The sequence below is a fragment of the Nerophis lumbriciformis genome, linkage group LG20 (assembly GCF_033978685.3).
Source record: "Nerophis lumbriciformis linkage group LG20, RoL_Nlum_v2.1, whole genome shotgun sequence".
Lineage (NCBI taxonomy): Eukaryota > Metazoa > Chordata > Actinopteri > Syngnathiformes > Syngnathidae > Nerophis > Nerophis lumbriciformis.
The window spans coordinates 7,481,638-7,505,521 of record NC_084567.2 but is presented as its reverse complement, the minus strand read 5'-3'; the positions used below and the strand labels follow the sequence as shown (position 1 = coordinate 7,505,521).

The 23,884-nt window shown below is 42.2% G+C and overlaps 4 protein-coding genes across 6 annotated transcripts in view; 2 read left to right on the top strand and 2 right to left on the bottom strand.

The window, feature by feature from the left end:
* The window catches only part of LOC133619275 (uncharacterized), a 53,297-nt gene extending 32,205 nt beyond the window's left edge, over positions 1–21,092 (top strand). Inside the window, exon 3 of the mRNA XM_061980225.1 lies at positions 19,257–21,092. Coding sequence (XP_061836209.1) covers positions 19,257–20,557 — 1,301 coding nt within the window. The 3' untranslated portion in view covers positions 20,558–21,092. The remainder of the gene's footprint in view (positions 1–19,256) is intronic.
* LOC133619319 (uncharacterized) overlaps positions 1–23,884 on the bottom strand; it is a 455,654-nt gene that overhangs the window by 55,050 nt on the left and 376,720 nt on the right. The gene's annotated exons all lie outside the window — the stretch shown is intronic.
* The window catches only part of LOC133619862 (uncharacterized), a 498,075-nt gene that overhangs the window by 240,549 nt on the left and 233,642 nt on the right, over positions 1–23,884 (bottom strand). The window lies entirely within an intron of this gene.
* LOC133619284 (uncharacterized) overlaps positions 1–23,884 on the top strand; it is a 360,072-nt gene that overhangs the window by 232,745 nt on the left and 103,443 nt on the right. For 2 of the 3 annotated variants that reach the window (XM_072915411.1, XM_072915410.1), the window contains exon 1: positions 22,948–23,248. The exons of the other annotated variant lie outside the window; for it this stretch is intronic. In XM_072915411.1, coding sequence (XP_072771512.1) covers positions 23,143–23,248 — 106 coding nt within the window. In that variant the 5' untranslated portion in view covers positions 22,948–23,142. Of the gene's footprint in view, positions 1–22,947; positions 23,249–23,884 lie in introns of those variants that run through there. 3 annotated transcript variants of the gene reach the window in all.

Sequence of the window (23,884 nt, the reverse complement as noted above, 5' to 3'; positions counted from 1 at the left end):
TGATCGTGCTTGCAGCCATTTTCACACAGAGGCAGGCGCGATGACGTCATTGATGGTATGACGCTCGAGCACAAATGTCAACCGTCGTACCGCGCAGCCCTACTTACTTGTGGTCTACATCAGTGTTTTTCAACCACTGTGCCGCGGCACACAAGTGTACCGTGAGATACAGTCTGGTGTGCCGTGTGAGATTATCTAATTTCATCTATTTGGGGTAAAAATATTTTTTGCAAACCAGTAATTATAGTCTGCACAGAGTGTATTGTTGTTGAGTGTCGGTGCTGTCTAGAGCTCGACAGAGTAACCGTGTAATACTCTTCCATATCAGTAGGTGGCAGCCGGTAGCTAATTGCTTTGTAGATGTCGGAAACAGCGGGAGGCAGCGTGCAGGTAAAGAGGTGTCTAATGCTTAAACCTAAAATAAACAAAAGGTGAGTGCCCCTAAGAAAAGGCATTAAAGTTTAGGGATGGCTGTGCAGAACAAAACTAAATCTGAACTGGCTACAAAGTAAACAAAAACAGAATGCTGGACGACAGCAAAGACTTACTGTGGAGTAAAGACGGCGTCCACAAAGTACATCCGAACATGACATTGCAGTGTTTCCCACACATTTATTTATTTGTGGCGGCCCGCCACGAAAGAATTACGTCCGCCACAAATGGATTTTTCGGCTTTTGACTCGCTCGACCACTCATAAAAGCAATGGGACTGTCTGTGAATGTTGCTTGTAGTTACAACTCTGGTGCAGTAGGTGGCGGTAGCCTACTATGCATTGTAACTCCGCCAATAGCACTTAATTCACCTGGTGGGCCAGAAGAAGAAGAAGAGGGACGGACGGACGGGATCAAAATACGAGGGTAATATAGGTAGATAGGTTATAGCTGCATCGCTCGCGGCTCGTCATATATTTAACGTTAATCCGCGATTTCACCGAGCGTTTCACTGACGGTGAGCAGCCTGACGCTGCTTCATGCACGTAGTAACAGTCACGTGTTTTCATACCGACGAGCTAACGTGTCCAGGTTATAACCCTGTTGTCAATAAACACACATGGACTGAAGCTAAATTGTCCACTGTCCACTGCAGCATGTGAATGCAATGACAATAATCAAATCTGAGCCAACCAGCTGTTAAAATGTTGTCCAGGTTAATGTTTTGGCCATTAAAGGCCCTTCATTTCAAGATTTCAACTGTGATCGGGCTTTAAACAGGTGGCTGACCTGTTCAGATGAGTGTAACTGCTACTGGTCAAATAATGTGAAATAGCATTTAATTTTACATGCATGCGATGCCATTTAAATGTACTTATAGATAATAATAATAATAATAATAATAATAATAATAAATACTGTGTAGTGTTGTAAATAGTCAACGGGAAGAATTTTAGTAAGATATAAGCCATGAGCACTACACAGGCAGAAAAAAACCTAGGCAGGACAAGTAAAAATATTGGGGCATGTAGATTTGAGAAGTCGAGCAAGTAAAAAAAAACCTTAACGTTGAACCCTGCATGTGTTGAGCTACTGCCGCTTAAAGTTAGACGGCACTGTACATAGAGCGCTTCTGCTCGTTAGTAATAAATTCTAATGTTGGATGTTCACTCCTTCACACAGATGAGTATAGAAAAATATTTTCAACCGCCGAAAAGGGCTCGACTTGGAGAGGAGGTAGGCCTACAGTCCGGACCACAGGTGCGACCTGTTCAGCAGCAGCAGGAGGAGGAGGAGGAGGTTGACTGACTGTGGCAGGACACCTCTGCCTCTGTTTCACTTCATGTTGCTGGTAAATAATATGGTTGTAGTAGTAGGCTAAAATTAAATTATTTAGTATTCACTAATTAAAGGGGCAGAGCTTTAAGAGACATTTTAGCTTTTATATTTTATAAGATATATTTTTTGTAAGAACCACAATTAATAAATATATTTCAGTGAATCACTAATTGTTCAAATCTGTATATAAATATGTACATAAAATGTTGTACCGTATTTTCCGCACTATAAGCCGCACCTAAAAACCACAAATTTTCTCAAAAGCTGACAGTGCGGCTTATAACCCGGTGCGCCTTATATATGGATTAATATTAATATTCATTTTAATAAAGTTTAGGTCTCGCAACTACGGTAAACAGCCGCCATCTTTTTTCCCCGTAGAAGAGGAAGCGCTTCTTCTTCTACGGTAAGCAACCGCCAAGGTAAGCACCCGCCCCCATAGAAGAGGAAGCGCTTCTTCTTCTACTGTAAGCAACCACCCGCCCCCGTAGAAGAAGAAGCGCGCGGATATTACGTTTCATTTCATTTGTGTGTTTACATCAGTAAAGACCACAAAATGGCTCCTATTAAGAGACACGCGTACAACGCAGAATTCAAACTCAAAGCAATAAGTCACGCAGTAGAACACGGAAATAGAGCAGCAGCAAGAGAATTGAACAAAAATGAATCAATGGTGCGTAGGTGGAGGAAGCAACAAGATGACCTGCGCCACTAAGACAGGGAGACAGCGCCGGACGACATACGCCAACATCTGCCAGTGGATTGTAAATGCCTGGGCGGATATATCGGTCTCAACTGTGGTCCGAGCTTTCCGGAAGGCAGGATTCATGGAACTGCTGGACAACAACAGCGACACTTACTCTGATGACTTCGACGAGACGGAGCCGGCCATTTTGGATGCCGTATTCGCCCAACTTTTTAATTCAGACACCGAAGAAGAATTAGAGGGATTTATGGATCAGGAATAACTTCAGAAAGTGAGCTTTAAATGTTTATTTTGTGTGTTGTGTGACATTAACGTTCGAGCAACGTTGAGTTGTTATTGTTGCTATTGCTCTGCACTATTTTGAGTGTTACTATTTTTGTGATTGCACATTTGCACATTACATTTTGGGGGTGAACAGAGTTGTTAAAACGCTGGTTTGTAATATATTATTAAAGTTTGACTGACCTATCTGACTGTTTTTTTGACATTCCCTTTAGCGCAGCGTAGGTGCGGCTTATAACCCGGGGCGGCTTATAGGTGAACAAAGTTTTGAAATATGCCATTCATTGAAGGTGCGGCTAATAACCCGGGGCGGCTTATAGTGCGGAAAATACGGTAATTATATTCCAACTCCGCGTTCTTCTTTGTCATCGCCGCTGCCGCCGCCACCCCCCAGCCACACCACGACAAATAGATGCCTGTCCTGTGGGAAACACTGCATGACAATCAACAATGTCCCCACACAGAAGGATACAAACCACTGAAATATTCTTGATTGCTAAAACAAAGTAGATGCGGGAAATATCGCTTAAAAGGAAGACATGAAACTGCTTCAGAGAACTAAAACACTACACACAGGAAAACAGCAAAAAAGTCCAAATAAGTCAGGGTGTGATGTGACAGGTGGTGACAGTACACCTACTTTGAGACAAGAGCTATATTGATGCATGCTTGGTTATGCTTTAAAGTCATATCCAACAATTGCGACAACGACTCTTTACTGTCAACTCGTTTTTTAATGATTTCTGCTGGTGGTGTGCCTCCGGATTTTTTCAACACAAAAAATGTGCCTTGGCTCAAAAAAGGTTGAAAAACACTGGTCTACATCATAGGCGCCGATCTATATTTCTGCCAGTGGGTACTCGGACGGGCGGTAAATCTGACGCTACTCTTCTGAGGCTATGTCCACACTAGTGGTGGGTTGATGAGGCGTCATGAAGCGTTTCAACACATTGCAAAACTGTATTGATACTGTGTCGATACTGTGTCACTAAATACTGACATCTGCTGGACATTATAAATCCCTACAGGCAACCTATGGATCGACTCAACTGACACTGATTTTATGACCTAGTATATACAATAATATAAACCAAGTCATCGTATTTCATTTAGGATTATTTCATATCTTCATTTTAAATAAAAATACATTTTTATCTTTTTTAGATACAGTCAATAAATAATGTGAACATGTATCATAACATGGAAATCTAAGAGAACGTGTTGTGAATGAGGATGCTTGTGAACAGGGATTTATTTATTTATTTATTTTTTACACATTTGTATTAGGGATGTCCGATAATGGCTTTTTGCCGATATCCAATATTCCGATATTGTCCAACTCTTTAATTACCGATACCGATACCGATACCAACAGATATATGCAGTCGTGGAATTAACACATTATTATGCCTAATTTGGACAACCAGATATGGTGAAGATAAGGTACTTTTAAAAAAAATTAATAAAATAAGATAAATAAATTAAAACATTTTCTTGAATAAAAAAGAAAGTAAAACAATATAAAAACAGTTACATAGAACCTAGTAATTAATGAAAATGAGTCAAATTAACTGTTAAAGGTTAGTACTATTAGTGGACCAGCAGCACGCACAATCATGTGTGCTTACGGACTGTATCCCTTGCAGACTGTATTGATATATATTGATATATAATGTAGGAACCACAATATTAATAACAGAAAGAAACAACCCTTTTGTGTGAATGAGGGAGGGAGGTTTTTTGGGTTGGTGCACTAATTGTAAGTGTATCTTGTGTTTTTTATGTTGATTTAATAAAAAAAAACAAAAAAAAACGATACCAATAAAAAATAAAAAAACGATAACGATAATTTCCGATATTACATTTTAACGTATTTATCGGCCGATATTATCGGACATCCCTAATTTTTATTTAAAAAAAACAGTTTTTCCAACATATTAAATTTTAGACGATTTCTCTTCTTAGTTATTATTTCTCCGGCTGTAGAAAAGACCCGCTCACAGGACACAGAGGAGGCGTCAGTGCGACACAGTTCGCGTATCGGTCACGTGACTTTCTAAAAGCGGTACGCGCACCGACACAGGGTTTTGCTCTATGAGCTCGACGCATGCGCCGATGCATCGGTGTTGCCGGACCCATCACTAGTCTACACTAAGCCGGGTAAGGGGAACATTATCACCAGACCTATGTAAGCGTCAATATATACCTTGATGTTGCAGAAAAAAAGACCATATATTTTTTCAACCGATTTCCGAACTCTAAATGGGTGAATTTTGGCGAATTAAACGCCTTTCTATTATTCGCTCTCGGAGCGTCACAACGGGAAGCAATCCGCCATTTTCTCAAACACCGAGTCAAATCAGCTCTGTTATTTTCCGTTTTTTCGACTGTTTTCCGTACCTTGGAGACATCATGCCTCGTCGGTGTGTTGTCAGATGGTGTAACAACACGAACAGGGACGATTCAAGTTGCACCAGTGGCCCAAAGATGCGAAAGTGGCAAGAAATTGGACGTTTGTTCCGCACACTTTACCGACGAAAGCTATGCTACGACAGAGATGGCAAGAATGTGTGGATATCCTGCGACACTCAAAGCAGATGCATTTCCAACGATAAAGTCAAAGAAATCTGCCGCCAGACCCCCATTGAATCTGCCGGAGTGTGTGAGCAATTCAGGGACAAAGGACCTCGGTAGCACTGCAAGCAATGGCGGCAGTTTGTTCCCGCAGACGAGCGAGCTAAACCCCCTGGATGTCTTGGCTCACACCGTCCCTTATGCCACCGAAGATGATCAAGAGAAGAATACCGACCCTAGCTTCCCTGGCCTGCTGACATCAACCCCAAAACTGGACAGATCAGCTTTTAGGAAAAGAGAGCGAATGAGGGTATGTCTACAGAATATATTAATTGATGAAAATTGGGCTGTCTGCACTCTCAAAGTGCATGTTGTTGCCAAATGTATTTCATATGCTGTAAACCTAGTTCATAGTTGTTAGTTTCCTTTAATGCCAAACAAACACATACCAATCGTTGGTTAGAAGGCGATCGCCGAATTCGTCCTCGCTTTCTCCCGTGTCGCTGGCTGTCGTGTCGTTTTCCTCGGTTTCGCTTGCATACGGTTCAAACCGATATGGCTCAATAGCTTCAGTTTCTTCTTCAATTTCGTTTTCACTACCTGCCTCCACACTACAACCATCCGTTTCAATACATGCGTAATCTGTTGAATCGCTTAAGCCGCTGAAATCCGAGTCTGAATCCGAGCTAATGTCGCTATAGCTTGCTGTTCTATGCGCCATGTTTGTTTGTATTGGTATCACTATGTGACGTCACAGGAAAATGGACGGGTGTATATAACGATGGTTAAAATCAGGCACTTTGAAGCTTTTTTTAGGGATAGTACCAACCTCGTCATGTCCGTTGTGTCCTGAGCAAGACACTTCACCCTTGCTCCTGATGGGTGCTGGTTAGCGCCTTGCATGGCAGCTCCCTCCATCAGTGTGTGAATGTGTGTGTGAATGGGTAAATGTGGAAGTAGTGTCAAAGCGCTTTGAGTACCTTGTAGGTAGAAAAGCGCTATACAAGTACAACCCATTTATCATTTATTGCGTGATGGGTAAAATTTTGAAAAAAACTTCGAAAAATAAAATAAGCCACTGGGAACTGATTTTTAATGGTTTTAACCCTTCTGAAATTGTGATAATGTTCCCCTTTAAACTAATAATTATTTAGCCCAAGCCCCGTTTCAGCCACACTAAACTATCGTTTAAGGTCCCCCTCCTCGGACAATTTTCTACATGGGTAGCTGCGCCGTGTATTTCTTGAATCTCCGGCTCTTCGCTTTGTATGGACTCATTAATCGTTTACAAACTGAGTTCGGAGACGATGTGACGTCAGAAAGAACGCGCCACAGCCAGCTTCACGATAAAGCGGGTTCGTAACTCGGAGCTAACCACTGGAAATATGGAGGCGAGTCATCTAGACATGCCCGTGTTTCTCCTTCTTCTACATGTACAGACGCTTGTGGAAATCACACATGAATACCTTAAGAGAAAGCGATTGCAGCTATTCGGGATACTACACTTCTCAGACGGCGAGAGAACTGTCGAATATCCAGGTCAGCTGTGATTCTACTTAGCGAAAAACTTTGTCCATTTGTCGAAGGAGAGTCAACGAGAATGCGGGCTCCCGTGGATGTGATTAAAAAAAAGTAGCGTGCGCTTTGTATTACCTGGCCGTCGAGGGAAGACTACGGAAAACAGCGAATGCGTTTGGACTTGCAAAGCAGACTGTATCAGTTATTGCCCGCCATGTATGTCGCGGACTCAACGTTTAGGTCATGTGTTTATTAAAGATGTGATTAATTCATGATGGCTCAGGTGTGATTCACTACCAAATGGCCCCACAGCACACTGGATTCTAGTTAATTGATATACCACAACACTGGATATTGTTCAGATAAGTTAAATCTAAGAACTTGCACACAAAGCAACACTAGAGGTGACTATGACGTGCGCATTTTCCACGCATGCGTACTAGGTCGCGTTGCGCCGGCTGACGGAGGGATGCAGGAGTATTGTGTGTGTGTGTGTGTGTGTGTGTGTGGACAAGGATAAGGACAAGGTTAGGTGGGATTTACCCTGGATAACCTTAGCCGGATTAGTGTAGAAGGGGCCTGTGCATGCACGGTTTCTGCTTGGTGGTGAGAAAGAATTTGCCATCAATCCCACGTGGGTGCTCGTGGATCGGCGCCTATGGTCTACATTAGGGGCTTTTAGCCTTTTTGACTCCCATTGAGAGGCTCGGGGGCCCGTTTAAATATTACCACTGAATTAGTACATTTACCCTTGATTTGAATCATATGCAGTAATTACATCGAACCCACTTACAGTTTAACAGAATATCCCTCCCTATAAAAGGGATAAGCCTCATAAACAAAATTGGCCGTCTATAGAGCTACTGTCATCACGTCCTACATGGGAGACCTGGACTTACAGACCAAAGGCACGCTAAAAAGCTTAACCTGTCAGGCTTGTCCCTGACAGTTTGGTTATATTTTGGTTTTTCCTCTGTGTTTGTCTGTTTCCTGTCAGCGCTCATATTTTGGTTGTTTCTTGCTTTTCTCCCTGAGTGCTGTTTTCCCTCAGCTGTGGCTGATTGGCACCTGGCCACACCTGGTGTCAATCAGCCAGCTGCTATTTAAACCTGCCTTGCCATCCAGTCTGTGCTGGAGTATTGATTGTCGATGTGATTGTTGATGTCGCCACTACCTATCGTTACTACCTGTCGAGCTAATACTTGTCGTCGTAGCGGTAAGCTGTTCCTGATAGCTATTTGTAGTTTGCTGTCTCCCAGCTTCTGGTTTTCCTGTTAGCTATATCCAGTTAGTTGTTCCTAGTTCCTGTTTGCTCGTTCCTGTACCCTGTTTCCAGTTTGTCCATTCCTAGTTCCTGGTTTGTGTTTTTTTCTTTATTTTCGACGTTAAATCATGTTTTCCTGTACCAAGCCTGCCTTCTCTGCATCTTGGGGATCGTCACCAACACCCCGTGACATAACCGCTTCCATTTAAACTGCCTTCGCACGTTGCTCAGAGTGAAATGGCAGGACAAAGTTTCCAATACAGTGATTCTTAAACAGACCTGCATGCCCAATGTCTTCGCCGTGCTTCCTCAGTTTGAACTTTGTTGGCCAGGACACGTCGCAAGGATGTCTGATTAGTGTCTTCCCAAGCATGTTCTGTATGGAGATCTGCAGACTGGTGCACACTTCCAAGGTGGCCAATAAAAGTGGTTTAAGGACATCCTTAGAGCCTCCCTGAAAGACGTTGGCAGTGATCACTACTCCTGGAAGACTCTCACCCAGGATGGTCAAGCGTGGCAAGAGACTATCAGGGAAGGAGCAGCAGCGTACGAGGCACAGTGCATCAAATCTGCCAAGTTAAAGCGCGCATCACGCAAGTCTTGTGTCATCAGCAATCCTCCACCACAAGCGGCCACTGGACTCTACTGTCCAAGAGTCTCCAGGGCACGGATTGGCCTCATCAGCCCTCTCCATACCCGTCCCACCTCACACATGGATGTCGTATGAAGATGGTCTTCATTCAGTCTAGTAACACAAATTGTGTGTTTCTGACTACTGTTACCTCATGTAACAAAGTAAATAGTGAATATTTGATGTGATTGACCATTGTTCCACTCGTTTACTTCCTCCTCTATATCACATTTAATCCTCAAAGAACGAGATTGCTGAGTCCCAGTGAACAGATGGAGTTTCCGCTTTGATGTCCGGCCGAATACTGAATAATCCTCTGTTGTTAAGTTTCAAAGAGTCGATCCACTTCAAAATGAACTCCATCCATCCATCTTCAACCGCTTATCCGGAATCGGGTCGCGGGGACAACAGCTCCAGCAGAGACCCCCAGACTTCCCTCTCCAGAGCAACATTAGCAACTTCCTCCTGGGGAATCCCGAAGCGTTCCCAGACCAGAGAGGAAATATAATCCCCCCCATCTGGTCCTTGGCCTGCCGCGGGGTCTCCTCCCAGTGGGACGTGCAACGAGGACCTCCCTAGGGAGACACTCGTGAGGCATCCGCACGAGATGCCCGAACCGCCTAAGCTGGCTCCTTTCCAAGCGAAGGAGCAGCGGTTCTACTCCGAGTCTCTCTCGGGTGACTGAACTTCTCATCCTATCTCTAAGGGTGCCAGCCACCCTTCTGAGGAAACTCATTTCGGCCGCTTGTATCCGCGATCTTATTCTTTCGGTCATGACCCACACTTTATGACCATAGGTAAGAGTAGGAATGTAAATAGCTCTGTAGACCGAGAGCTTTGCCTTCTGGCTCAGCTCAGCACCAAATGAACTTTGTAACAATTATTAAACATTAAACTGCCTACGAGTGTAAACACTACAGTTGGGTAAAAAACAATGAAAGCGTGTTCTAATCAGCTTTCTACAGCACAAAGATGCACCACAAAAGTTCCTGCAAATCGTAAGTTTCTTTCGTTCTTCGATCTCTCCGTTGTCAAGGGTTTTATTGTAGAAATACACAAGACATAAGAATTAAACAAGTTGTCCTGCATACTCTAATGGCGGCTGAAGTTTTGAAGATAACGTTTTAGGAACGCCTCCACTGTGTTGAACGAATCAGCGTTCGACAGCACAGCCCGCTTTCTAAAGTTCCACCTCGCTACTTCACTCACTGCCCATTATTCCTCCATTGGCATTCAGGGCAGCAGCGAATGTCCTTCAAGGGGAACATTATCACAATTTCAGAAGGGTTAAAACCATTAAAAATCAGTTCCCAGTGGCTTATTTTATTTTTCGAAGTTTTTTTCAAAATTTTACCCATCACGCAATATCCCTAAAAAAAGCTTCAAAGTGCCTGATTTTAACCATCGTCATATACACCCGTCCATTTTCCTGTGATGCCAATACAAACAAACATGGCGGATAGAACAGCAAGATATAGCGACATTAGCTCGGATTCAGAATCGGATTTCAGCGGCTTAAGCGATTCAACAGATTACGCATGTATTGAAACGGATGGTTGTAGTGTGGAGGCAGGTAGCGAAAACGAAATTGAAGAAGAAACTGAAGCTATTGAGCCATATCGGTTTGAACCGTATGCAAGCGAAACCCACGAAAACGACACGACAGCCAGCGACACGGGAGAAAGCGAGGACGAATTTGGCGATCGCCTTCTAACCAACGATTGGTATGTGTTTGTTTGGCATTAAAGGAAACTAACAACTATGAACTAGGTTTACAGCATATGAAATACATTTGGCAACAACATGCACTTTGAGAGTGCAGACAGCCCATTTCAGGCGCGCTAAGAACATATATTTTTCCACGATTTCAGCACTCAGGTTAACCATACCTAAATAGACACAAAATACTGCATTACACAAGACTACTTGAATGATTGAAAAAAATAAATGTTTTTAAGCTAATTTATTGGTAAACACAGTTTATGTATAATAATTTACGTAAAACCGCGAGTAATGAATAAAGTTTTCATCAATTAATATATTCTGTAGACATACCCTCATCCGCTCTCTTTTCCTGAAAGCTGATCTGTCCAGTTTTGGAGTTGATGTCAGCAGGCCAGGGAAGCTAGGGTCTTTATCGTTGGAAATGCATCTGCTTTGAGTGTCGCAGGATATCCACACATTCTTGCCATCTCTGTCGTAGCATAGCTTTCGTCGGTAAAGTGAGCGGAACAAACGACTGACCATTTCGTCGGCTTTCCCCACACCCTCGTATTTTGAACAAATTTCGTCCAATTTCTTGCCACTTTCGCATCTTTGGGCCACTGGTGCAACTTGAATCCGTCCCTGTTCGTGTTGTTACACCCTCCGACAACACACAGATGAAAGTGAGAAAATGGCGGATTGCTTCCCGAGAGCGAATAATAGAAAGGCGTTTAATTCGCCAAAATTCACCCATTTAGAGTTCGGAAATCGGTTAAAAAAATATATGGTCTTTTTTCTGCAACATCAAGGTATATATTGACGCTTACATAGGTCTGGTGATAATGTTCCCCTTTCACTTCTGTCGGTCCTGGGCCAGTTTCTGAATAGTATCCCATTTGTGATTTAGGTCCTTCAACTCTCTCTCTACTGTTCTGCGCCAGGTGGTCTTGTGTCGTCTTAGCCCCCCTCTCCCCCCCAGGTGTCCAGTAAAGAGCTGATATTCAGATAATCTTTTTTGAGAATAGGCCCGATCCATTTATTTCGTTTTATCAGGACAAAGGTTCCCCTGTCCTCTTGTTTTCAAGTGAGTAGGTCTTCATGATGTTGATTTTGCAAAGCAAGAAAATCGGATGAATCTTTCTGAGGCTCTCTTTGTATGGAAGACCGACAGTTTATTGAGGTCTTTCTCCGTCATTCTCCAGCTCCATCAGCAAGAGGGAGAGGACACCACTCTTGTATAGTCTCAGCTTTGTTTTTGTGCTCTACTGTGGCGATCTCCATACATTGCTCAACAGCCTTGGGGTGAACCTGTGGAGATGGTTTCAGAATCAGAATCAGAATACCTTTATTGTCATTGCATGGAAACAACAAAATTGAACAGCAATCCAGCTCAGTGCTTCTAAAACAACCTACATAAAATGCTCTAAGACAGGGGTGCTCACACTTTTTCTGCAGGCGAGCTACTTTTCAACTGATCAAGTCGTGGGGATCTACCTCATTCATATATATAATTTATATTTACTTATTTATGAAATATATGTTTTTGTTAACAAGTTAAAGGTGTTTAATGATAATGCAAGCATGTTTAACACATATAGTTCATATTGTTAATACATTAAAGGTGTTTAATGATAATACAAGTATGTTCAATACATATACCGTATTTTCCGCACCATAAGGCGCCCTGGGTTATAAGCCGCGCCTTCAATGAACGGCATATTTCAAAACTTTGTCCACCTATAAGCCGCCCCGTGTTGTAAGCCGCATCTAACTGCGCTAAAGGAATGTCAAAAAAACAGTCAAATAGGTCAGTCAAACTTTAATAATATATTAAAACCAGCGTGATGTGGGCGCGCATGGAATCGTATATCAACATGGACGAAGCTGCGTGAAAAAAGCCACCCGGCCTCTTCGCGTAAACTTAAACTTACCTTAACCACTCGCTCATCTTTTCTTCATCCATCCCTTCGAGTTAGCTTTTATGATGACGCCGGCTGGAAAGGTCTCTTTTGGCAAGGTCTTCCTTTTGAATATCACCATGGGTGGAAGTTTCTGGCCATTAGCATGGCAAGCTAGAACCACAGTGAAGGATGACTTCTCATTCCCTGTGGTGCGAATATTCACCGTACGTGCTCCCGTTGTATCCACAGTGCGGTTCACAGGAATATCAGTTGCTGTGAAATAGTAATCTGTGTGCGGATGGAGAGATTGCGTCTTTTCATGAACCGGATCCCTGTCGTTTAGTAGGAGCCATTTTGTGGTCTTTACAGATGTAAACACACAAAGGAAATAAAACGTACGGTAATATCCGCGCGCTTTTTCTTCTTCTACGCGGGCGGGTGGTTGCTTACAGTAGAAGAAGAAGCGCTTCCTGTTCTATGGGGGCGGGTGCTTACCTTGGCGGTTGCTTGCGTAGAAGAAGAAGCGCTTCCTGTTCTACCGGGAAAAAAGATGGCGGCTGTTTACCGTAGTTACGAGACCGAAACTTTATGAAAATGAATCTTAATATTTATCCATATATAAAGCGCACCGGGTTATAAGGCGCACTGTCAGCTTTTGAGAAAATTTGTGGTTTTTAGGTGCGCCTTATAGTGCGGAAAATACGGTAGTTAATATTGTTAACAAGGCATGTTTAACACATATAGTTAATATTGTTAACAAGTTAAAGGTGGTTAAAAATAATACAAGCATGTTTAACACAAATAGTTAATGTTGTTAACAACTTAAAGGTGGTTAAAGATAAAACAAGCATGTTTAACACATATAGTTAATATTGTTAACAACTTAAAGGTGGTTAAAAATAATACAAGCATGTTTAACACATATAGTTAATATTGTTAACAACTTAAAGGTGGTTAAAGATAATACAAGCATGTTTAACACATATAGTTAATATTGTTAAGTTAAAGGTGGTTAAAGATAATACAAGCATGTTTAACACATATAGATTCCTTTCTTTCATGAAGACAAGAATATAAGTTGGTGTATTACCTGATTCTGATGACTTGCATTGATTGGAATCAGACAGTGGTGATGATAACGTCCACATTTTTGAATGGAGGAGAAAAAAAGTCCTCCTTTCTGTCCGATACCACATGAAAGTGGTTGGTTTTTGGCATCTTATTTGTCCAGCTTCCGTACTCCTTTGTATACACTTTACAAGAAATACATTGTCGGCAAACTCCGTAGCTTGCTAGCTTGTGCACGCCAGCTTTCTGAGACTCTTATTTTGGTAGCGCAGGCAGGATGAAGCATAGCTTTTATTGTGCAACTGTGCAGTCGGTCTTTGGAGTTTTGACGACAGGTACGGCGCCAGAGTCTGTTGAAATAGTGTTTCTCGCCTTCCAGTCGGTAATTTTAATGAGCTGGCAGCAGCCAGCGTCATCTCAGAAGACCCTCGGGTGCCGTGAATGTCAATCAAGTGACGAAAGTGACGTCATAGTGAAGATTTATGATCGCTCATTTTTAGGACTATTTTTTTAATGCCTGGCTGGTGATCGACTGACACACCCTCCGAGATCGACCGGTAGATCGCGATCGACGTAATGAGCACCCCTGCTCTAAGACAACAAACAATAATAAAACATTTTAAAAACATATTGCACAGGCAGATCTCAATCAAAGTTAAGCAAGTTAATAAGTGAGTGTTCAGGTAAGTGCAGAGTCAGAGACAGCCATTTACAGAGACTCTCTGCCCTCTGCCAGTTAAAAAGTGTTAAATCCATAATACAAGCTGGTGAGACCGTTCAAATTTAGACACAAGACTCTGTTGCTGCATTGTATTGAATGCTGAAGAAAAAATAGCAAATGGCAGCCTGTCATGGGCTTGTAGAGGTGGTTGAGTACAAAGAGCTTCCCTCTATAGAAGACAAGACCAGGCCTTTAACAATTTTCTCGAAGATGTTCATGATAATTATGTTATCGCAACTGGTCTGAAATCACCAAGTTGTTTAGATTTAGATGTTTTGGGGATGGGAGTCACAGAAGAATATTTCACCATGCCAGGAATCTGGTTCCAGTTCATTGACATTTGAAATAAGTGCTACAAAGTTGGTCAGCACAATATTGGAGAGTGCGCCCACAAATAAGGTCTGGACCAGGGGTCTTCCTTATTTTGACTCATTTCAAAAGCTTACTGACATGCTCCTGCTTAATGATAATGTTTGGATCGGGGGTATGAGACTCAACAAACATGTGTCTCTAAAATCACGCTTACACCTTGCGTAAGCTTGTAATTTGTCCATTTTATTCCGGATGTATTGAACATTAGAGAGAAGGATAGTCTGTAGCAGAGGAAGCCAATGTCAGTTGTCCAGCCTATGTTTCCTCAATCTGCGTTGGACACCTGCTCTCTTGCCTCTCTTTCTCCGGCACTTTCTGTGCGATATTTTTTCTGTCGTTGCCAGGTTATTTTGCTCAGTAGCAAGCGGGGAATGGGCGGAATTACGTTGTCCATGGTCGCAGTTCCACACAAGTTCTAAGGGATTAAAAAAACGTGTTAAAATGCACAAACAATTCACACAAAAAACACCAAAACATGACGCCTGGCTGCTCCCAGGTTGCACAAAAGTGAGCGTCCCTGGGTGATGACGTGTCACACTTTAGAGACAATCATCATCATCATTTATCTGTTCTTGCCTTTTTCTTTACTGACTTGCTTTCTTCTTGGTACTGATGGTTGTAAATCTGTTTTAAAGGGGAACATTATCACAATTTCAGGAGGGTTAAAACCATTAAAAATCAGTTCCCAGTGGCTTATTTTATTTTTCAAAGTTTTTTTCAAAATTTTACCCATCACGCAATATCCCTAAAAAAAGCTTCAAAGTGCCTGATTTTAACCATCGTTATATACACCCGTACATTTTCCTGTGACATCACATAGTGATGCCAACACAAACAAACATGGCGCATAGAACAGCAAGCTATAGCGACATTAGCTCGGATTCAGACTCGGATTTCAGCGGCTTAAGCGATTCAACAGATTACGCATGTATTGAAACGGATGGTTGTAGTGTGGAGGCAGGTAGCGAAAACGAAATTGAAGAAGAAACTGAAGCTATTGAGCCATATATCGGTTTGAACCGTATGCAAGCGAAACCGACACGACAGCCAGCGACACGAGAGAAAGCGAGGACGAATTCGGCGATCGCCTTCTAACAAACGATTGGTATGTGTTTGTTTGGCATTAAAGGAAACTAACAACTATGAACTAGGTTTACAGCATATGAAATGCATTTGGCAACAACATGCACTTTGAGAGTGCAGACAGCCCAATTTTCATCAATTAATGTATTCTGTAGACATACCCTCATCCGCTATCTTTTCCTGAAAGCTGTTCTGTCCAGTTTTGGAGTTGATGTCAGCAGGCCAGGGAAGCTAGGGTCGATATTCTTCTCTTGATCATCTTCAGTGGCATAAGGGACGGTGTGAGCCAAGACATCCAGGGGGTTTAGCTCGCTCGTCTGCGGGAACAAACTGCCGCCATTGCTTGCCGTGCTACCGAGGTCCTTTGTCCCTGAATTGCTCACACACTACGGCAGATTCAATGGGGGTCTGGCGGCAGATTTCTTTGACTTTATCGTTGGAAATGCATCTGCTTTGAGTGTCGCAGGATATCCACACATTCTTGCCATCTCTGTCGTAGCATAGCTTTTGTCTGTAAAGTGTGCGGAACAAACGTCCAATTTCTTGCCACTTTCGCATCTTTGGGCCACTGGTGCAACTTGAATCCGTCCCTGTTCGTGTTGTTACACCCTCCGACAACACACCGACGAGGCATGATGTCTCCAAGGTACGGAAAACAGTCGAAAAAACGGAAAATAACAGAGCTGATTTGACTCGGTGTTTGTAATGTGTCCCGTTGTGACGTCATCGCTCCGAGAGCAAATAATAGAAAGGCGTTTAATTCTCCAAAATTCACCTATTTAGAGTTCGGAAATCGGTTAAAAAAATATATGGTCTTTTTTCTGCAACATCAAGGTATATATTGACGCTTACATAGGTCTGGTGATAATGTTCCCCTTTAACCTTTCAGACTTTGAGGTAATGACAGGTTTCTTTATCTCGTTTCCCTTCTGCTGATAGCCATTCCTTATTTTCATTTACTTTACGACTCAGGCATGCTTCACTTGTCTGAATGAATGTGGTCTTGGTCCTGTTCCACATATCATGTATTTCTTGAGATTCATTAAGATCTGCCAAAGCTTGAAACCTTTTCTTCAGTTGCGGTACAAACAGTTTTCTAACCTTAGGGTCTTTTAGTTTTGCAACATCAAACTGTCTCCTTCTGTTTCTTGATGCCTGCTTTCCACAGCTTCACTCTAACTGATGCTACGACCAGATAGTGGTTGCTGCTGACTAGGGATGTCCCGATCCGATATTTGGATCGGATCGGCCGCCGATATTTGCAAAAAAATGCGTATTGGCAAGGCATGGGAAAATGCCGATCCAGATCCAGTTTAAAAAAAAACTCCGGTCCGTGTTTTCCAACGCACCGATTTAAATAATACATTCCACTTTTCTGCTGCTCCCTAATTTCCGTTCCGCATTTTCCAGCACACCTTCAACACATCCACAGGTCTGTGGATTCTCACACAGTTGCTTTTAGCTGCTGGCATTACACAACAGGCTCTTCTCACTCTTTCCTGTGTCTCCCTCTTACAGACAGCGAGCGCACCTTCTTACACACGTCACATACTGTCACGACATACGTCACATACGTATACGCCCTCTCCCAGCAGAGAGCGAGGTAGCAGCATGGCTAACGTTAGCTGTGATGCTAGCGCAGCCGCTAAGGTGCGCGCCTGCTCAAGCGTCCTCTGCGCACGGCAAATCTATGCCACGCACAAAATCAAATAAAAAAATAAGCGCATAACAATTTTCGACACACGGACACGACAGAGAAAACAGTTTTCGTCATTGTTCAAATATTGTAACGTCTGTCGAGACGCTTATCTCCATTCGGTGCCACACGTCCATACCATTGCCGAGGCAAAAATTTCCACATCAACACCGTATGAAAAAAATAGTGATTTTTTTTTAGTTGTGATTTCCCTCTCTGCATGAAAGTTTAAAAGTAGCATATATTAATGCAGTATGAAGAAGAATGTTTTAATGTAGACATGCAAGCCTTGAAAGAAAATGTTGAAAATCAAGACTACATTTCCTGCAAATGGGTGCATTTCTACCCTATATTTTAACTTTAGATTTATTCTCATATCAAACTCTTTTAGTTGTCTTTTTGACACTTACATCCGGCGCCCCCCTCCACACCCTGGATTATAAATAATGTAAATAATTCAATGTGATTATCTTGTGTGATGACTGTATTATGATGATAGTATATATCTGATAGTATATATCTGTATCATGAATCAATTTAAGTGGACTCCGACTTAAACAAGTTGAAAAACTTATTGGGGTGTTACCATTTAGTGGTCAATTGTACGGAGTATGTACTTCGCTGTGCAACCTACTAATAAAAGTCTCAATCAATCAATCAAAACACATAGAATCATCATACTGCTGTGATTATACGCATCAAGTGTTCATTGAAGGCTAAGGCAAAATATCGAGATATATATTGTGTATCGCAATATGGCCTTAAAATATCGCAATATTAAAAAAAGGCCATATCGCCCAGCCCTTGTTTCAATGATGCCATTTCTGTTTGTCATGTATAATTTTGTCTATTTTGTGTTTATCCTTGAATAAACAGGTCAGTTTCTTGTTACCAACCATTGTGTATTATTCAAACTCCCCTAATTCAGCTGGCTAGTTGTTATCAAGAGTACTAAAACCCTTTTCAACATGATTCTGACAACTAAGTAGGCTAAATAACTTTAAACTTTAATACATGCTCGGATAGGCCATTATCGGTCAGTATCGGTATCGGTCAGTATCGGTATCGGATCGGAAGTGCAAAAACAATATCGGTATCGGTATCGGATCGGAAGTGCAAAAACCTGGATCGGGACATCCCTACTGCTGACATCAGTTCCTCTCTTCAACTTGATGTCAAGAAGTGACTCTCTCTAGGTAACATTTGTCATGATGTGGTCAATCTGGTTTTTGTCTCTGTTATTGGGCAAAATCCATGTTAGTTTATGGACACTTTTAAGTGGGAAAATATTTTAATAGTGGAACCGGTAAAACCTACAAAACGCAGAGTACCAGTTGCGATGATGAAACCACTTCCTGGTGGACAGAGGGATTATTTCACCTGTTGAACACAGCACAGATTGGATTAGCAGTATGGTGTCTATCCAGAAGCTAAGCGGCAGACCAATAACCTGCATAGACCCCAGACCACTTAACAGACCACTGTCTGAGCTAAAGTGTGTTTGTGTTGTTTGTGTCCTGCAGACGTCCAGCAGCTGATCGGTCATCCAGAAAAACGTCCCAGTCAGTTGGGTCAGAGCTCAATTTTGAATCAGGAGACTCTACAGCCACCCCACGTTAAGAAGGAAGAGGAGGAACTCTGGATCACTCAGGAGAGAGAGTGTCTTCTAGGACCACAGGAAGCTGATCTCACCAAATTTGCACAGACTGTTGTCTCTGTGAAGACTGAAGATGATGAAGAGAAACCACAAGTAGACAACCGTGTAGCTTCACTATTAGATAGTGTGGCTGAAGACGAGGTTAAAAAACCTTTCAGCAGGAATACAAACTGTGAAGGTGATACGAGGACTCACACTGACAACAAACACTCTGAAAGCTCTAAAAAGAAGAGAGGTAAAAAAAATATTTGGACTGCTCAGTTTGTGCCAAAGGCTTTACTAAAAGAGCCATTTTTTTGTGTCCCGTAGACGTCCAGCAGCTGATTGGTCATCGGGAAGAACTTTCTCCTCAGTCGCACGGGGGGAGCTCCACTCTGAAGCAACAGACTCCACAGTCACGCCACATTAAAAAGGAAGAGGAGGAACTCTGGATCACTCAGGAGGGAGAGTCTCTTTTCGAACCGGACAAGGCTGATCTCACCAAGTTGCCACTGACTGTTGTCTCTGTGAAGACTGAAGATGATGAAGAGAAACCACAACTAGACAACCTCTTAACTCCACTCTCAGATAGTGAGGCTGAAGACGAAGTTGAAGTTACTTTGAGCAGCGATGCAGACTGTGAAGGTGATATGAGGACTGACACTGACAACAAACACTCTGAAAGTTCCAAAAAGAGAGGTAAAACGTGTTTGAGATGCTCGATTTGTGCTAAAAGTTTCACTAAAAAGTACAATTTGACTCAACACATGAGAAAACACACAGGAGAAAAACCATTCAACTGTTCAGTATGTGGTAAAAGCTTTATGATAAAGGGCCATTTGACGCAACACGTGAGAATACACACAGGAGAAAAACCATTTAATTGTTCAGTTTGTGGTAAAATCTTTTCTCAAAAGAGCAATTTGACTCAACACCTAAGAACACACACAGCAGATAAACCATTTAAGTGTTTAGTTTGTGGTAAACGCTTTACTCAAAAGATCAGTTTCATTCGACACATGAGAATACATGCAGGAGGAAAATCATTTAACTGCTCAGTTTGTGGTAAAAGCTTTTCCATACAGGCCCATCTAAATGAACACCAGAAAAGACACACAGGAGAAAAACCTTTTAACTGTTCAGTTTGTGGTAAAAGCTTTTCTAAAAAGTGCCATGTGACTCAACACATACTGACACACACAGGACAAAAACCATTTAATTGTTCAGTTTGTGGTAAAATATTTTCTCAAAAGAGCAATTTGACTCAACACATACGAACACACACAGCAGATAAACCGTTTATGTGTTCAGTTTGTGGTAAAAGCTTTACTCAAAATAGCAGTTTCACTCGACACATGAGAACACACACAGGAGAGAAGCCATTTAATTGTTCGGTTTGTGGTAAAAGCTATACTCAAAAGAACAGCTTCACTCGCCACATGAGAACACACACAGGAGAGAGGCCATTTAGTTGTTCAGTTTGTAGTAAAAGCTTTTCTCGTAACAGCTATGTGACCCAACATATGAGAACACACACTGGCGAAAAACCATTTAAATGTTCAGTGTGTGGCAAAAGGTTCCAAAGCAATGCCCGCGCAGTAAAACATAAAAGAACACACACGGGAGAATAACCAATCAGCTGTTTAATTTCTGTTATGTTGCTCTTATGCGGTGACATCCACCCTACTCAGTACCTCCTCTAAATAAAATCACTCTCTTTCAAAAATATCAGACTTTTGTACAAATTGGGATTATTTGGAGCTTAGTCTTATCCCCTCATGACACCATGTCTTCTGTGTATATAACTTTCCTGAATATGTAAAATAGATGATGCGTGTCGTGCTTGGTTACCCCTTCAGACGTGACACATCTGGGACCTCATATATTAAGACTTGTGTGGATTTCCTACTAATAAAAAGGTATACGTTCAACAGGAAACATTGTACGCACACACAAACAGGTAGCCGCTGCAATGATACGTTAAACTTTACAAGAGGTGGGTGATTCTGATTACCCCCAAGATATATACTTTGTGTAATTTATTTAAAAAATGTGTGTAATTAGAGTAGCCTACTCTCAGCCAGATTAGATTATCATGCAAAAATATTGTAATATTTGATTTAAAATATTTTAAATTTAAACATGCCAGTACATCAAAAAAAGATATGAAAGACTTTGTCTCTTGTTTTATTGTGTGAATGCTTTGGAGCATATGGTTTGCTACACCAAAATTCATCTATTTATTATTCAACTTCAACTTTTTCTTCTCCAGATTTTGGCGTGCTCTACCTTCCACATTTTTCACCTGATTCAAACTGTTCCAACTTCAAACTGTTCAGCCTATTTGGGAATTGCGGGTTTTCCTTAACAATTTCCAAAAATCCCCAGATTTTTTAGAATTGCAGGTTTTCCGGGGCATTTTTCCCATTCAACAAATGAATTGGCCATTTTTCAAACTTTCACCGTTTCCACATTTTTCAAACCATTCCACCTTCAACACATTCCACCATTTTGGAAATTCAAATTCACCATATTTCCAAGTTCAAAAAAAATTCCGGGCTTTTCCTTCACAATTTCCAAAAACTCCAGATTTCCTAGAATTCCAGGTTTTCCGGGGCATTTTTCCCATTCAAAAAATGAATTGGCCATTTTTCAAACTTTCACCATTTCCACATTTTTCAAACCATTCCACCTTCAACACATTCCACCATTTTGGAAATTCAAATTCACCATATTTCCAAGTTAAAAAAAATTTTCAGGATTTTCCAAAGTTCATGGTTTTCCAAAGCCCTATTTCCACCCTTTTGTCTGGCAACTACTACTCCCACATTTTTCAACCGTTCTACCGTCAAAACATTCCTCTTAATCAGGACAAAAAACAAAGTTTTCCCAAAATTCCAGGAATTCCTTAATTCCATTTCTCAATTAAACATTTTACTACTTCAACATTTCTCGGCCGATTTGAACATTTTCAACACCAATTATTTAAACTCATTCAGACCATTCAAGTTATTTACCTCCAAGTCTGAGTCCATGGTTCTCACCCGGAAAAGGGTGGAGTGCCATCTCCGGGCTGGGGAGGAGATCTTGCCCCAAGTGGAGGAATTCAAGTATCTAGGAGTCTTGTTCACGAAGTGAGGGAAGAGTGGATCGTGAGATCGACAGGCGGATCGGTGCGGCGTCTTCAGTAATGTGGATGCTGTATCGATCCGTTGTGGTGAAGAAGGAGCTGAGCCGGAAGGCAAAGCTCTCGATTTACCGGTCGATCTACGTTCCCATCCTCACCTATGGTCATGAGCTTTGGGTTGTGACCGAAAGGACAAGATCACGGGTACAAGCGGCCGAAATGAGTTTCCTCCGCCGGGTGGCGGGGCTCTCCCTTAGAGATAGGGTGAGAAGCTCTGCCATCCGGGAGGAACTCAAAGTAAAGCCGCTGCTCCTCCACATGGAGAGGAGCCAGATGAGGTGGTTCGGGCATCTGGTCAGGATGACCCGAACGCCTCCCTAGGGAGGTGTTTAGGGCACGTCCGACCAGTAGGAGGCCACGGGGAAGACCCAGGACACGTTGGGAAGACTATGTCTCCCGGCTGGCCTGGGAACGCCTCGGGATCCCCCGGGAAGAGCTGGACGAAGTGGCTGGGGAGAGGGAAGTCTGGGCTTCCCTGCTTAGGCTGCTGCCCCCGCGACCCGACCTCGGATAAGCGGAAGAAGATGGATGGATGGATGGTGGACCCCGACTTAAACAAGCTGAAAAATGTATTGGGGTGTTACCATTTAGTGGTCAATTGTAGGGAATATGTACTGTACTGTGCAATCTACTAATAAAAGTTTCAATCAATCAATCAATGGATAGAAGGTATTTTAATTTCCAATGTGTAGTGGTCGGTTATTTGATGTTATCAGTATAGTGGATACTTTTACGAACCGTTGTTTAAAAACGATAGTAAAATGCCTTTATTTTGAAAAAAACAACTGCTGTCTAGTCCGGGAAGGAAGTTGGTGAATTCTGGCGCATGCGCAAACGAATCGAGCAGTGGCAAGGCGAACATACCAAAATGGCGGACTGAGTTGCTGTGGCTTTCGATCTTTTTACCTTTTATAGATTTAAATATAGCATCAAATACCTCAGTCTGTCTTTTTTAAAGCCCACGAAACGGAAGTTGAGTTTGGAGCGATGGAGTGTTGCATGAAGTGAAGATTGACGACGTGATAGAAGATGGACGACTACTGCTATGCTAAGATGGCGACGTCCGCTAAAAGAGAACATGAAAGAGAATCAACTTCCAGCAAATCACCAACGGAGATAAAGACGAAAGATGAAGGTGAGTGAGTTGAAGTTTTGTCATTTGAAAACCATTTCAAGCCCTTAAAGTGTAAATGAGCCGACTGTGTTGAAGAATGTAAAGAAAGAGCCGCCATGATTGTTAGCTTGAAGAAGGCAGTGGAGTTCACATCAGAGGAGATGAAAGAATGCAAAAGTCAAATGAAGAATGAAAAATGATTAGTAAGAAGAGATGTTGGGGAAGAGTAAGAGATGTGCAGTGTGTGAAGAGAAGACATGTCTACATCAACGTGCAGAGGATTGGAGGTAATAAAGAACAAGAATAATATGATTACTTTCAACTTTTGATTGGGAAGTTCTCCACCTGTGTTACAACTCCTAAAGCCAAAGCAAGTTGTCTATGAAAACTTAAATCATTTAAATTTTTGTTGCAGCACATGAGTGGGTGCTTATCGTAGCCCAGGGGTCGGCAACCCAAAATGTTGAAAGAGCCATATTGGACTACTACTACTACTACTCAGTGGCCTAGTGGTTAGAGTGTCCGCCCTGAGATCGGTAGGCCGTGAGTTCAAACCCCGGCCGAGTCATACCAAAGACTATAAAAATGGGACCCATGACCTCCCTGCTTGGCACTCATCATCAAGGGTTGGAATTGGGGGTTAAATCACCAAAAATG